General features: G+C 33.8%; 1 protein-coding gene across 1 annotated transcript in view; it reads left to right on the forward strand.

The window, feature by feature from the left end:
• Window positions 1-14885, forward strand: part of grid1b (glutamate receptor, ionotropic, delta 1b) — a 484036-nt gene that overhangs the window by 384638 nt on the left and 84513 nt on the right. Inside the window, exon 5 of the mRNA XM_016439916.1 lies at window positions 8023-8076. Within this exon, the coding sequence (XP_016295402.1) occupies window positions 8023-8076 (54 nt within the window). The remainder of the gene's footprint in view (window positions 1-8022; window positions 8077-14885) is intronic.

Here is a 14885-nt window from a genome sequence, read left to right on the forward strand (position 1 = left end):
TAATATATATATATATATACTGTATATATATATATATATATATATATTAAATCTTACACTTAATTATATTATTGACTATAATTAATGTACTATAATACAATAAATATAGTATAGTATAGTATAGAACGATAAATAACTAAATCGTATTGTTTAGTATAGTATAATACAATAAATGTTGAAATACTGACAAACTTAATATAAAAGTTTTCAATGTGAATTTGGAGATGGTTGATTTGGTTCATGACTATTAAAAAAGGGGGAAATATTTCAAGATACAAGCTTGTATTACAGTTTGTGTACTGCAAGTCCACAAATAAGATAGAAGCTGTCTGTGTGTGTCATTGAGTACTGAAACCTGTATGAATACTGTCTTTGTTTGTAGTTAAAGTAGTTCCTTTCAAAACAGTTCATTTTGTTTTAATGCATTCATTTGCCCTTGTAGAGAAAGAGAAAGAAAAAAAAGTTGTTTTGTTTTATTGATGTTGCAACAATCTTCCAGTGGCCTTTTCAGAAACATTGGAACCATCAGTGAAGTATTTAGCTTGTATGTTGTCAACAGAAATGCATCACAATAAAATGCCTTTTTTTATTATTTGAAATAGATAAATCTGCTCAACTGCTTAAGTGTTAAATCAGCTTAAAATGACCAAAATGCGAAATAAAACCTAAAGTGGATTTTTTTTCTCTCCTCCTTTCGCAAATATTGTTCTCATACACTGGTAAAGCAAATTAAATTGAAATATTAAACTAAATGTGATGTTGGGTTGTTCAAATAGGCAAAGTTTAATTAATAATTCCAAATGTCTGCACAAGTTGTACGTCCTGTCTATTGTCACATTGTGACTCACAGAGGATCGGAGGGCTTGTTTTACATTAGATTAATATTCCAAGTTTTTTTTTGCTTCTTCTTTAATTAGTCTAAAACATGAAAGTCCTCCTCCATATTCCACTGTCAAATGCATTTTTAATATTTGCTTGACATTTGAGCAGAAGGTCAGGCTCATTATGTCAGCATGTAATGAACAGAAATTGAAGGACATGGAGAGAATAATGGTGGCCAAAAGATCAATTTTTCTCTAGTCTTTAAACAAGTGGCCAAAAGATCAATTTTTCTCTAGACTTTAAACAAGACCGTAGGTTATAACTGAGACATAATGCGCATCATTGTGGATTAGTGTACATTAAGATGACACGTGAAAATAATACAAATGTTTTTGCAAATAAGATTTACTGCCAGTGAGTACCAGTTTGTATAATATAGTATAATCATCTGAATATAAAAGTTATACACATTAGGAATATCCTAGTTAAGGGGAATCATATAGTGAATATACTTTTTTCCCCCCAGTTTAGCTTTGCTCAGGGGTATTCAATGTTTTTAATGCCATGAGGCCAAGAACCAAAACCTATAACCAGGATATAAAAGCAAGGTGGCTGTTACATTTTGTATAACATTACATTTTTGCATGGCATATGAATTACAAGAGTATCATTTTTTTTTTTACATTCTAAATTATAATCCTTACTGTACATCACATTTTAAAAGTATTACTTTTATTTTCTCAAATAAATTAGTTGGAGATCCAACTGATACTGTACTGATGCAGACTTCATGGCAGTGTAAAAATATCTTATTGGACAGATACGTACACTAAATCTAAACATTTTATAAATGTATTATTTTAAATTATACTTAATTGGTGTACATACTGTGTACAACACCTAGCAATACACAAAAATGTTAACAAAATGCAAACAATGTTCTAAAACTACCTAGCAGCATGTTAAAATATGTTACAATCAGAGAGCCCAAAATCACATACTACATTTAAATTTGAACTTACTTCACGACCGTTAAAAATAGTATGTTGTATATGAATATAGGTAGTGTGAATGCAATTTGGACGTAGGCTACTACATTAGCCATGTTGTTACTGTCACGTGACCTACCAGCATAAGTTGCTCACTTCAGTGCCGTTCATAAATCCTCTCCTGTGGCCTCATGGGAAAGTAAAGTGTCCATCGCATGCACATTTCAGAATGTGGGTGGAAGTAGTAGGTCTTCCGTGTACTTGCCTACTATTTTTCGAATACTGTGAATTTAGACATGCTAATCTTTTGGCATACTGTTTTTTTTGCATACTGTATAGTAGGGAAGTATTTGACTTCAGATCCTGCAGATGTCTTTAACCCTTAAATGCATGAATGTTTCGCCAATCATTCTTACATATTCGGGTCTTTAGCGACCCGGACCTATATATCCAGCACGGATGGGTCTCTAACTGCTGCAATAGCAAAAAACTCTCTTGATATTTTAAGAACAATTACAGAAGAAAAAAATAAAGCATATGTTGTTACCTTTTGAAACTTAAAAGGGTTCAATTTGAGCAGATGATTTTACCATCGCTGTCATCGTCAGAGAGCCCTTTTTGCTTATGATATTCGTTTGTTTTATGCCTGCTGTAATTATCAGTGAAACGTCACGTCATCATTGTGTATCAAACAGTGCCACCTTGAGGAAAAAATATGCATTGCACGTATTGAGTCATCAGATATGTAAATATAGTTGCGCAGGAAAAAATATACATTTACATACCTCGGGTCTCTATACACTCTATACACTTTTTTACAAAAAATGTATCAGAAAACAGGCATTCTTTTATATTTGACTATTTTTTTCTTCCTATATTGTTTATAATGAATATATTGAGGAATAATAAGAAATTTGATGTCTAACTTTAAAAAATGAAGGAGGGAGAGGGTAGAGAATGATGTCCCGGGTCGCTAAAGACCCGAGGTATGCATTTAAGGGTTAAAACATGCTAAATCATGCAAGAAATGCATAGCAACCAGTAAGCAATTCCTAGCATATTAACCCTTAAATGCAAATCATTATTACATATTCGGGTCTTTAGTGACTCGGACCAATATATCCAGCACGGATGGATCTCTAACTGCTGCAATAGCAAAAAACTCTCTTGATATTTTAAGAACAATTACAGAAGAATAAAATAAAGCATATTTCATTACCTTTTGAAACTTAAAAGGGTTCAATTTGAGCAGATGATTTTACCATCGCTGTCATCGTCAGAGCGCACTTCCACAGTACATTCAGCATCTGGCTCATATTCACGATCTCAGCCATATTCTCAAAACTATCGTTTTCAGTGACTTCATATTCAATATGTTGATCACTGGCAGCTTATTCAGCTTATTCAGCATCAAATGACAGTGACATTTATATTTAATTGTGTATAGTAACTGCTCTGCAGTAAAGCCAGTAAAGCCAGTTTGATTTTTGCTGATGATATTCGTTTGTTTTATGCCTGCTGTAATTATCAGTGAAACATCACGTCATCATTGTGTATCAAACAGTGAAAAAAGATGCATGGCACATATTGAGTCATCAGATACGTAAATATAGTTGCGCAGGAAAAAATATTTACACATTTACATACCTCGGGTGTCTAGCGACCCTATGCACTTTTTTTTTACAAAAAATTAATCAGAAAACTGGCATAATTTTATATTTTACAATTTTTTTCTTGTTATATTGTTTATAATTAATAGATTGAGGAATACTAAGAAAGTTGATGTCTAACTTAAAAAAATGAAGGAGGGAGAGGGTAGAGAATGATGTCCCAGGTCGCTAAAGACCCGAGGTATGCATTTAAGGGTTAAATAAAAGAAAGTGGAATTAAAATAAATGGAAATTCACATAATTGTAATTTTAAACTTTGTTTTTCTAGTAGTTTACCCAAAAAAAAAAAAAAACCTCATGTTGTTTCAAACCTGTATACTTTTCTCTTTCAACTGGGTCTAATGTTGTTTTGGACCCCAGTGACTTTTATTAAATCATTCTTCAAAATATCTTCTTTTATGTTAAACAGAAGAAAGAAAGTCATACAGGTTTGTATCATCATGAGCATGGTAAATGATGACAGTTTGAATTTTTGAGTGAACTATCATTTTAACTAGAAAAGCATATATTTTTAATAAAATTAATAGGGTATGAAGAACACTTCATTTTCCAGCAGAATTATTAAATTGCAACTTCAGAAATTCATCACAGGTAAAGTCATTCCAATTAGGGCTGCACGATAAATCGCATGCGATATTTAATGCGCATCTTGTCAGTAAAGCCGTTTCTGTAATCAGCGGTAAATCTCCATCACGTGTGTGCTTTCACATGAAGCAGCATTTACTACACAGAGCCGTTGTTCACTGACAAGTTGCGCAAAACCACGATCATATATGAATGTGATGTAGATTTACCGCTGATTACAGAAGCGGCTTTACTGACAAGATGCGCATTGAATATCGCATGCGATTTATCGTGCAGCCCTAATTCCAATTCAACGTCCTTTGCAGTGTGGCATGGTGACACAGTAACTCAAATATGAACTCAAACATGGTTTGAGCCAACAAAAAAAAGAAGAGGCATTTATTTGCTCATGGTTGAAGGAATTTCTTAAAGTGACCATTCGCCCAAAAAGTCCGTCATGATTTAAGGCTGTAATACACTACACAACTTTTAAAATCTGAACAGATTTTTAAAACACCAGACATCATACACTTACCGACTTCATAAATAGTCACAAAGGAAAACTGGGCATCATACACTAAACAACTGAGGATCATACTACAGACTTTAAAGTTGTTCTGATCACAACAAACTCACACAGAAACGTGTGCATTGTTGCTAGGAGACATGTGACAAATGAAAACAACGTGTTCTAAAATCGGCTAAGAATATCAAACATCCATGACTGGATGGAAGTCTCATAGTCTATAGCAGTCTGTGACAATCATACACTATTCGATTTTCTGTGGAATCTGTCAATCCTAATCTGCAGACTGGCTCTGACCTTCGTCAACTTATTCAGACTGTAAATCGGGGGAAAATCAGGGCAAAAATAGTGTAGGGTATTCTAGACTATACTCAAACCCGGTCATTCCAAACTTATATTTGACTATTTTTTTCTTCCTATATTGTTTATAATGAATATATTGAGGAATAATAAGAAATTTGATGTCTAACTTTAAAAAATGAAGGAGGGAGAGGGTAGAGAATGATGTCCCGGGTCGCTAAAGACCCGAGGTATGCATTTAAGGGTTAAAACATGCTAAATCATGCAAGAAATGCATAGCAACCTGTAAGCAATTCCTAGCATATTAACCCTTAAATGCAAATCATTATTACATATTCGGGTCTTTAGTGACTCGGACCAATATATCCAGCACGGATGGATCTCTAACTGCTGCAATAGCAAAAAACTCTCTTGATATTTTAAGAACAATTACAAAAGAATAAAATGAAGCATATATCGTTACCTTTTGAAACTTAAAAGGGTTCAGTTTGAGCAGATGATTTTACCATCGTTGTCATCGTCATCATATTCAATATGTTGATCACTGGCAGCTTATTCACCACATCCGGCATCAAATGACAGTGACATTTATATTTAATTGTGTATAGTAACTGCTCTGCAGTAAAGCCATTCAAACCAGTTTGATTTTTGCTGATGATATTCGTTTGTTTTATGCCTGCTGTAATTATCAGTGAAACGTCACGTCATCATTGTGTATCAAACAGTGAAAAAAGATGCATGGCACATATTGAGTCATCAGATACGTAAATATAGTTGCGCAGGAAAAAATATTTACACATTTACATACCTCGGGTCTCTAGCGACCCTATACACTTTTTACAAAAAAATTATCTGAAAACTGGCATTCTTTTATATTTTACTATTTTTTCTTATTATATTGTTTATAATTAATAGATTGAGGAATACTAAGAAAGTTGATGTCTAACTTAAAAAAAATGAAAGAGGGAAAGGGTAGAGAATGATGTCCCGGGTCGCTAAAGACCCGAGGTACTGTATGCATTTAAGGGTTAAGCATGTTTAATATATTAAGAACATGCTAAAACAACATACACACAAATTCTAGCAAACTGCGTACGAAAACTTAGGCAGCTGAGCTGGCAGCAACATCCACGCATGTTAGCAGCATTATAGCTATGCCCAGCAACATGCTAGAATGTTAACAACATGGTAACAATGACTCAGAACATGGTAAAGTATGTCAGCAATGTGGTAACAATGCCTGTTAAACATTAGTAATTAACAGTGCCCATGCAACATGCTGACGCATTCTAACAACGTGTGCTAACAATACCCCTGAGCATGTGAAATCATACTTGCAGCTTGTTAACAATGACTAGGAATATGCTAAACACACCTAGCAACACACTAAAATGTTAATGAATGATAGCAACTTGCACAAACAAACAAAAAAAATAAGCCAACAACTTCTCAGGCAGTGTTTGCGTCCGAAGGTACCTCCTGAAACTAAATTTGGACAGGCTTCTAAGGCTACATAACAGTTTAATGACCTACAACAAATTAATTAAGTTGTTCAGGACTGATAGACATTTACCAAAAGTCCAATGCACAACAGCAATATTTTCAATCTTTGTTTTTTTTTTCCGTTTCTACCTACTTACCTACTTAAATAAAATGTATTTAAAACTCTCTCATGACCTTACGCAAATGACCTATTATTTACCTTTTATAATTTAAACTTCCAAATATTTAATGCACTTGCTTGAATTGAATTATGATGAAAGATGTATACTCTTTAATTTGAATAATGTTTTATAATCACTTTCAAGCCTGGGTAATCCCAGATCATCATGCATCAAGTTTTTGTATATTTTCCTTATTGTGCAGCTCACATTTCATTTTGCTATTTATATTGTCATGTTGCACACATTGCACTTTAAGTGTACATGGTTTTGCATATTTTGCCTGATCCCATGAATTTTTCCTTAAGTTCATTATGCTTTCAGACAGTGCTAAGCCATGCTAAAGACAATGAACGTACTTTGTTGATAAACACTCTCTACCTTGCCGTCACTTTGTTTCTTAGCTGAAGATGATATTTGACAGACTGCCTGTTCCATGGCGACTTTAATTGAAAGTAATATATTCTGTGCTGTCATACATGCTAAATACACAAAGAAAGAATGGGATAAAGACAAGACAGCTGTCTGCATTTTAAAGTCAGATTGAAGCAACACAACAGCCTGTATTGAGAGAAAGCACAATGCTTTACATAAACACAGTCAAAACATTAAGGTATATTCATATGCTGTATAAGACAAAAAGCAGCACAACATTTTAATTGGATAATTGCAGTCATTGCAAAGCAGTGCTATATTGATAGTCTACAAAGAGTTTAATAACAGTTTGTCCTCCTAACCCCCTTACACAAAATGGTCTGACTACAGCATTTATCTAAAGTTAGATGTATCTGATGAGTATAACGCATTGATAAATATTGTACCACACTAAATTAAGTTATGCAGTTCTGTAGTTTATGGTTATGATTAATTAAAGATTAAGGCATTAAAAGTGTAATTAATCTCAAATAAATGAATAAACCATTCATGAACGTCCTGTAATCGGTTCTCTTTAGGTTATTAAGAAGAAGAAAAAACAACTTTTGGGAATTTTAGGGGTCTTTTCTTTATTTTCTGTGTTCTGTGAAAATATTACCTGTTTAGCTCCTTCTCTTGTTCAAATAATAATAATAATAATAATAGTAAATAAATAAATGCCCTGTAAATTTCTTTGTAGTTTACTTTGTAATGCTCATTTTGTTCCTTTTTATATCAGCTTGTCCAGTGTTACATATTAAGGGAGTATTAATAACGTTTTTCACACAGCATATTATGGTGTTTGAGTGGTATCGATGTTTGCTTTGGCTTTACTTTTTGAACACTAATCGCACTGATTAACTGAAAAGTTTAGCCTTTTTTTTTTTTTTTTTTTGCATAGTGACCAACCTAATGATAAACATTACTAGGTCTAGTATTGTTTATTTTATCCATCCAGCAGATATATATGCTTTTTCTCTCATCTTTCTTCAAGCCATCTCTTTAATGTCAGGTAGCTCATTTACTCCCGCCACAAACAGCTTACATTGATTTATTCTATATTTGTGTCTCTATAGGCTGTGGAGACTAACCTGGCCTCTAAAGACAGTCACTGGGTGTTTGTGAATGAGGTAAGGAAAGATCTTATTTATGTTCATCTGCTTTCTTCTATTAACTGCACTCTAATTCAGTCTTAATTTTTTATGTCATTTGTGTTTGCATGCAGTAATAGATTATTTCTGCTCGTGGCAGCCTGCAATTTACTATGTATTTTCTGTCTTGTGTGAAAATATTACCAGTTTACCCTTGTTCAGAAAATTTGCTTCCCTCCCTGTAACTCGTTGTAGTTTGTATCCCTAATTGTAATAATTGTAATAGTTGTAATAATGCTTGATGTGTTCCTTTTTATATTAGCTTTTTCAATATTACATATTAAGGAAATATTAATAAAGTTCTTCAGATATGGCATACTATCGTGTTGAGTGGTATCGTTGTTTGCTTTGGTTTTTGAACACTGCTTGCATTGATGCTTGCCTTTAGAAAATACTTTGGAAGGCCTTTTAGTCCAGAGCTACATAAAAGTTTGACTGAAATGTTTAGACTAAAAGATCAGTTTTTTGGTGCACAGTCAGTGGTAAGTACTAAAAGATTTTATTTTATGTTTTTATTTCCAGCCTAGAGATGAACATTACTAGTTAGGTCTGGTATTGCTTATCGTGTCCATCAAGTAGATATGGGTGCTTTCTTTTTACTCTCACCTTTCTTCAAGCCATCTTTTCAATGTTAGGTAGCTCATTTACTCCTGCCACAAACAGCTCACATTGATTTATTCTATATTTGTGTCTCTATAGGCCGTGGAGACTAACCTGGCCTCTAAAGACAGTCACTGGGTGTTTGTGAATGAGGTAAGGAAAGATCTTATTTATGTTCATCTGCTTTCTTCTATTAACTGCACTCTAATTCAGTCTTAATTTTTTATGTCATTTGTGTTTGCATGCAGTAATAGATTATTTCTGCTCGTGGCAGCCTGCAATTTACTACAATAAAAATTTGCATGAAACAATTTCCAATCTCTACAATTGGTTCTGAGTACTAGGTTGTAACAGTTTCAACAGATGCAAGTTTTACCGTTACTGGGTTCTGGCAGGCTTAATACTTATTTGTACTTGACACCTTTCAGCAGAAAAAGGAAAAAAGGGGAAAAAAAAACTAAAGGAAAGGAAAAAAGAAAGGAAAAAAGAAACTTTTCCATATCAGCATTTATTAGATAAACAATAAACAAATAACAATTCAGTCCATAAGGCAAGTGAAGAGGTATTGGATAAATCCCAATAATCCATAGCGACACACAAAACGGCAGACCAACAACAAAAATAAAATAAAATAAAATAAATAAATAAATAAACAGTCTCACTCACATCAACTACTCTGGACTACTGGGTTCTACAAACGCACAAAAAGTAATCCATATGTGATCCTAGAAGGAGTAAATAACAGCATAATTCACTGAAAAACATATAAAGCGATGCAAAAGAAAAAGAAAAGTTGCTTATAGTCCACTGTTTTGCTACAGGAGAGAGCGTGCCACACCCCTGAGGCACTCACCACAAAATGGCCACTCTCTGCCTTATATCAGCAAGTTCATTTACACAATAAAAGTACTTCTTGCTCAATTGAAACAGACATCACGCCTTATTTCAACAAAAAAGTCCCCTCATAAAATCATAAAATGTGTGTGGTAATTGTAGCAAATGTAACCCTACAAATCACGTATAGCTTGAAATAAGTATTTGTATTTCATTTAATAATTTGATGAAATTAAAAAAAAAATGTTGAGGTGACATAATACTGCAATTGCAAAGCATAATCTAAATTTAGAATTAACAAAAAAAATTAAAATAAAATAAGATAAAATAAAATAAAATAATAATACAGTATGATTCTGTTCTGGAGATGAGATGGGCACAAGCAGGGTGCGATTTGTATCATGCAATGTTGGCTGATGGATCGTCAGAGAATCGTCTTTCTGCGAGTCATTAAGAAATTATGGGTCTATTCTATTTAAAGAAATATAAGATAAACTTGTGAATACATAATGTGCGCACGTTTGGAGTAAAAATGTGCATGTTGTGTAGCGAAGCACTGATCAAAAATAAATGGAGACAAACACGATTGAATATGTACAGTGTCTAGTTATTCTGATCAAAATATCATTAACTCCCGATTGATTTTGCATTCCTGGCAGAAATGAGAACTATTAGTGTCATTGTAAACAAGTATTATCATAAATAGTTGTCAAATATCTAAGCTATAATATAGGTAAAATCTGAATATTTATTGTAAAAAAAAAAAATGGTTTAGTAATAGCAGTCATAAGTAATCTATATATGTATTGCTGTGATTTGTGATATATTTTAAAGGAAGAAAAAAAAAGATTTTTTTGTTTTGTTTTGTTTTTTTTCTTTCAAAACATCCCCCTTTCTGGTTTGTTCACAAATCGCATCCTGGGCACAAGAGGGGAAAAAAAGGCATTTACTTAAATTGTATCGATGATACTGTCTATAAATATTTAGTTTCCCATATTTTATTTCAATATATGTCATAATAACAGTACTATGAAATCAAATTTATGTTTTCATTCAATTATTCTGTAGAGCTTAAGTAATAGCAAATATGCCTAAAATGTATTGTCTGACCCATGGAATTATTGAACAACAACATGAAAAATAAACAAACATCAGTCCACCAATCCCTCATTAACAAATACACACAAAAAATATATATTTAATTAATACAGGTGCATCTCAATAAATTAGAATGTCGTGGAAAAGTTCATTTATTTCAGTAATTCAACTCAAATTGTGAAATATATATTCAACATAGCAGAGTGTCACAGACAACTAATTTCCAGAGACATGAAATTAGATAAATTAACTTAAAAGCTGTTTCAACTTATTAAATCTCACAAATGTTGATATTCAGATGACATGACAAAATTAAAGATCATAGCCATCCATTCAATGTGTTGCGGAAAGAGATTCTGTCATGTATGGTCAAGAGAAAACAGCATTATAACAGTTTTATTATAATTTTATAACCATTTTATGGTGTGTATTTTTGTGATTGTCAAAAAGCCATAATTGTCAGTAGACCACATTAGTACATCAGCTTATTTTTTTGTGAATGCTATCACGTTTGCATGAATCTGTAGTAAGTCAATGTGTTTGTTTATTGTGTGATATAGTTGATTGTATAATCATTATATAGTCATATAATGCAGTATCATGAATAATGGACGCCTGGACATAAAGGCAAACTAATAAAATAGTGTAGCAAGAGGTTAGTATGACTTAGAAATGGTGGTGGATCAAATCAGCATAATAATGATGATGAAATGATGCAATTTTATTCAACCTACTGAGAAAAGGCCGGTTTAAAATGCTGTGTCCGTAATGACATAAACAGAGGCGTGTAATACAGCAGATCGCCCCTCCTGGGGAGAAGCATTCCCACGTATTGCAGCCATTATAACCAGCACAAAAACATTCAACAATCATCTTTGATGCATGTTAAAAGCAAATTACACAAAGGCAGATGGTGTTTAATCGATCAAATGTGATTGAAATTTCTGTAAGTCAATCTGTGAGTTGTGGAAGGCCCAGATTTTGTTTAAGTTAATTGTGAAGGATGATGCCTTCCTGTTAAACATGCTGTGAAGCACCACATGTTGCTGTTAAATATTAACGTCTCCTCCTGCTGACTACACAATGCATAGGTGTGACTGAATTTGAATAAGGAGACACTAAGTAATATTGTCTACTTCTTTCCCATTGCCACTCATCTGACAAGCAGTGAGACTAAAACTTCAAATAATTAATTTCCTTATAAATATTCTCTTCTGTTGCTCTGCAGTGATAGCAGTTGACCTTAAAAAGAGCTAACGGAGCTGTGTGCGTAGAGCACATTTATCTCAGCAATCATACAGTATATGATGCTTTTTTAAAATGTATTTATGTTGGAGCCAAGAACAAAATCTGTCATAATCTTCCTTCCTCACCTGTCTAAAGTGGACATCGTTTTTCTCATTAGCCGAACAGTAGTTTTTGCAGTGAACATGGGGTTTTAATGATACACTACCTTATGCCTTAACTTACTTTTTGGTTTTGTGATGTTACAATAAGCTATTCATGATATAAAAACACATGAACATGAAAAATAAATTATAATGTTTTTAAATGACTTACTAGGATACCAAAGCATAATCTAGTTAACCTGAATAAGTTCAGCAGTTCTATTACAGTTGCAACTGCCATTGTGTGTGTACACTCAAACACAGTAGAGCCATATAGGCCATATTTATATTGCATTGTTCAAGTGATCCAGAAGATGTAAAAAAAAATCAGATATAGTATACAAATTGGAAATGGGCGTCAAGAACTGCAGTGTAAATACAGGCATAATCACCTTTACCGATTAAGTCATAATAATACAGGTGCTTATTACTATCACTGTTACTTTCAGTGATGCTTCTACACATTGAATGACTAATGGATATTGATAGGTATTAGTCACTTGTGACTAATTTTTTTTATTTTATTTCCTTTCGAGTTATAGTGTCAGACACACTTGAGAGCTCTGTCTGGTTTAGAAAGTTAATTTATGGAGTGGTTTGTGGATCAGTGCTGACTCGGGATTCAGTTTCAAACAATTCAGTCCGACTGGGTTCACCCTGTTTACTGACAAGAAATGGTTCAAAATAACAATTTGTTCATGAATCAGACATCACTACTGGCCAGAATAGTCATAACATTGACCATGTTTTACTTTTATTTTGTACTTTCTGAGCTTGATGATCATTATTCCACACATTTCCACAAGTGCAAATGACTTGACGTTTATTAATTCCATTCATCACAATCTCCCAGTGGCCAATATTATTTTATTTTGAATTAGCCACCAATTCATATGAATACCTTTTTTATAGAAATAATATATACTTTTAGAAATGCATACAAAGAATTAAATGCATCTGGATCAGATACTATTGAAAGCAATGGGGTTCCCTGCACGAAGGAAAATCACGCTAAAGGGGTATCTAGTGTGCTAAAAAAAATGACTCCAAGGCAGGGCCGTTTCTAGCCAATTTGATGCCCTAGGTGAAATCCCTATTGCCACATTCAAATTGGTTGTCATAGTAACGACACTAATTTGTGGAGATTCAGTGCATTGAGTTCCACAAATCTGAATGCATTATTTGTAAATTGACTGTTAAGATAAACATTTTGCACAATTTAGTATCTGTAATATCATTGTGTTGCCACTAGTGAACTTAGCTTTATTGCATGGCAAAAAAAAAATGTTATCTTTCCAAAGCACTGACAGAGCCCACTGATCTAATGGCATTGTTGAGCGCTCCAAATGCAAACTTTGCATGCAACAATCAGGCAGCAATTGACAGCACTCTGATCTAGTGGCATACAGGCATCGTCAGATTGACAGTACTCTAGCCCAATAATGTTGGGGGATCCAGTGGGGGCAGCAGTCATATTTCAGGGTGACCATGCCACTCTTTATCACAACCCTGCTAAAAGTGCCAGTACGTGTGCTCATTGGCGCCCCTTCAGCTGGTGGCGCCTTAGGCGACCGCCTAGCTCGCCTATGCCTAGAAACGGCCCTGCTCCAAGGGGTCCTGACCAAGCATCCATATGTGACGAGTTGGGAGTGAGAACATGTTGGCAGAAGGTACTGCTTTCTCCCCAGATGTTTGAAACAGCAGACTGTGAAATTACAAGGAGCATCGCAAACCCATCAGTGCAGAGAGAACACTAGTAGGCTTTTAGCGTAAACATATATCCTTTGAACCAAGAGTCACATGGGTAATATAAGAGGACATGCATTGGAATGGGAAAATTATGTTAGATTTTAAGGTCTCTTTTTGTACTGACTGTTTTTCTTCTTTTGCAGGAAATATAGCTCAAGTTATTTTGAAAAAAAAAAAAAAGTTATCACACAATTTCATCTACACTCTAAAAATTCTGGGTTAAAAACAACCATTTTTTGGTTATTTGGCAACCCAGCGCTTGGTAAATATTGGACAGAAAACATGCTGGGTTATTTTGATCCAGCTTGTTGGGTTTTATTAACCTATTTGCTAGGTTGTTTTTGACTTAGTGCTGGGTCACTGCTCTATTTTCTTTTTTAAATAATAAAAATGCACTCTAAAATCTTTATATATATATATATATAAAGTTTCGTCCCATCAAACGCATAGCACGACCACTGGATCAATAGCGCTCATATTGTAGTAAGTGGAGAGCATAGAAATTTTTCAGCCCTAGTCGCACATTTGGCGGGAGGTGAAACTTTCATGGTGGCACTGGCCTGGGCTGCGTTTCTCGATAACGATTGATCTTAGCGCTTAAGAGCGTTTTCTAGAGACATTTTACGATCGTTCGTTATTGTTTCACGTGCGTTTCCCAAAAAATGCACTTAACGCAATCGCACGTAGCTTTAAGTGCTACTTAGGAGTCGCTATCCGTTTGTCAAGTGCTGAAATGTCACCTTATACTATGGCTCGTAATTGTAGTACACGCTCGTTTATTGAAATGTTAACCTAATCCAGACAACTCGGATATAATAACTATTATATTATATTGTATTATATTATATTTATACGTATAATATTATACTTTACATAATAATATAGCCTATAATATACTTTATGTAAAAATATATATTGTAGTATATTATATCTATATAGAAACGTTATTTCCGGGTCCAATACATTGGTTTTCGTGCACGTCAGTAAGTTGATGATTTTCAATTGCTGCTTAAGTTACGATGCTTTTGGGAAACAGGCCGTAATATGAAGATAAGTCGTATGATCGTTTTTACGAACTTCTTAGGCTTACGAAGCTTTTGGGAAACGCAGATCTAGTCT

Source organism: Sinocyclocheilus anshuiensis, unplaced genomic scaffold (genome assembly GCF_001515605.1).
Source record: "Sinocyclocheilus anshuiensis isolate Anshui unplaced genomic scaffold, SAMN03320099.WGS_v1.1 scaffold151, whole genome shotgun sequence".
NCBI classification, from domain to species: domain Eukaryota; kingdom Metazoa; phylum Chordata; class Actinopteri; order Cypriniformes; family Cyprinidae; genus Sinocyclocheilus; species Sinocyclocheilus anshuiensis.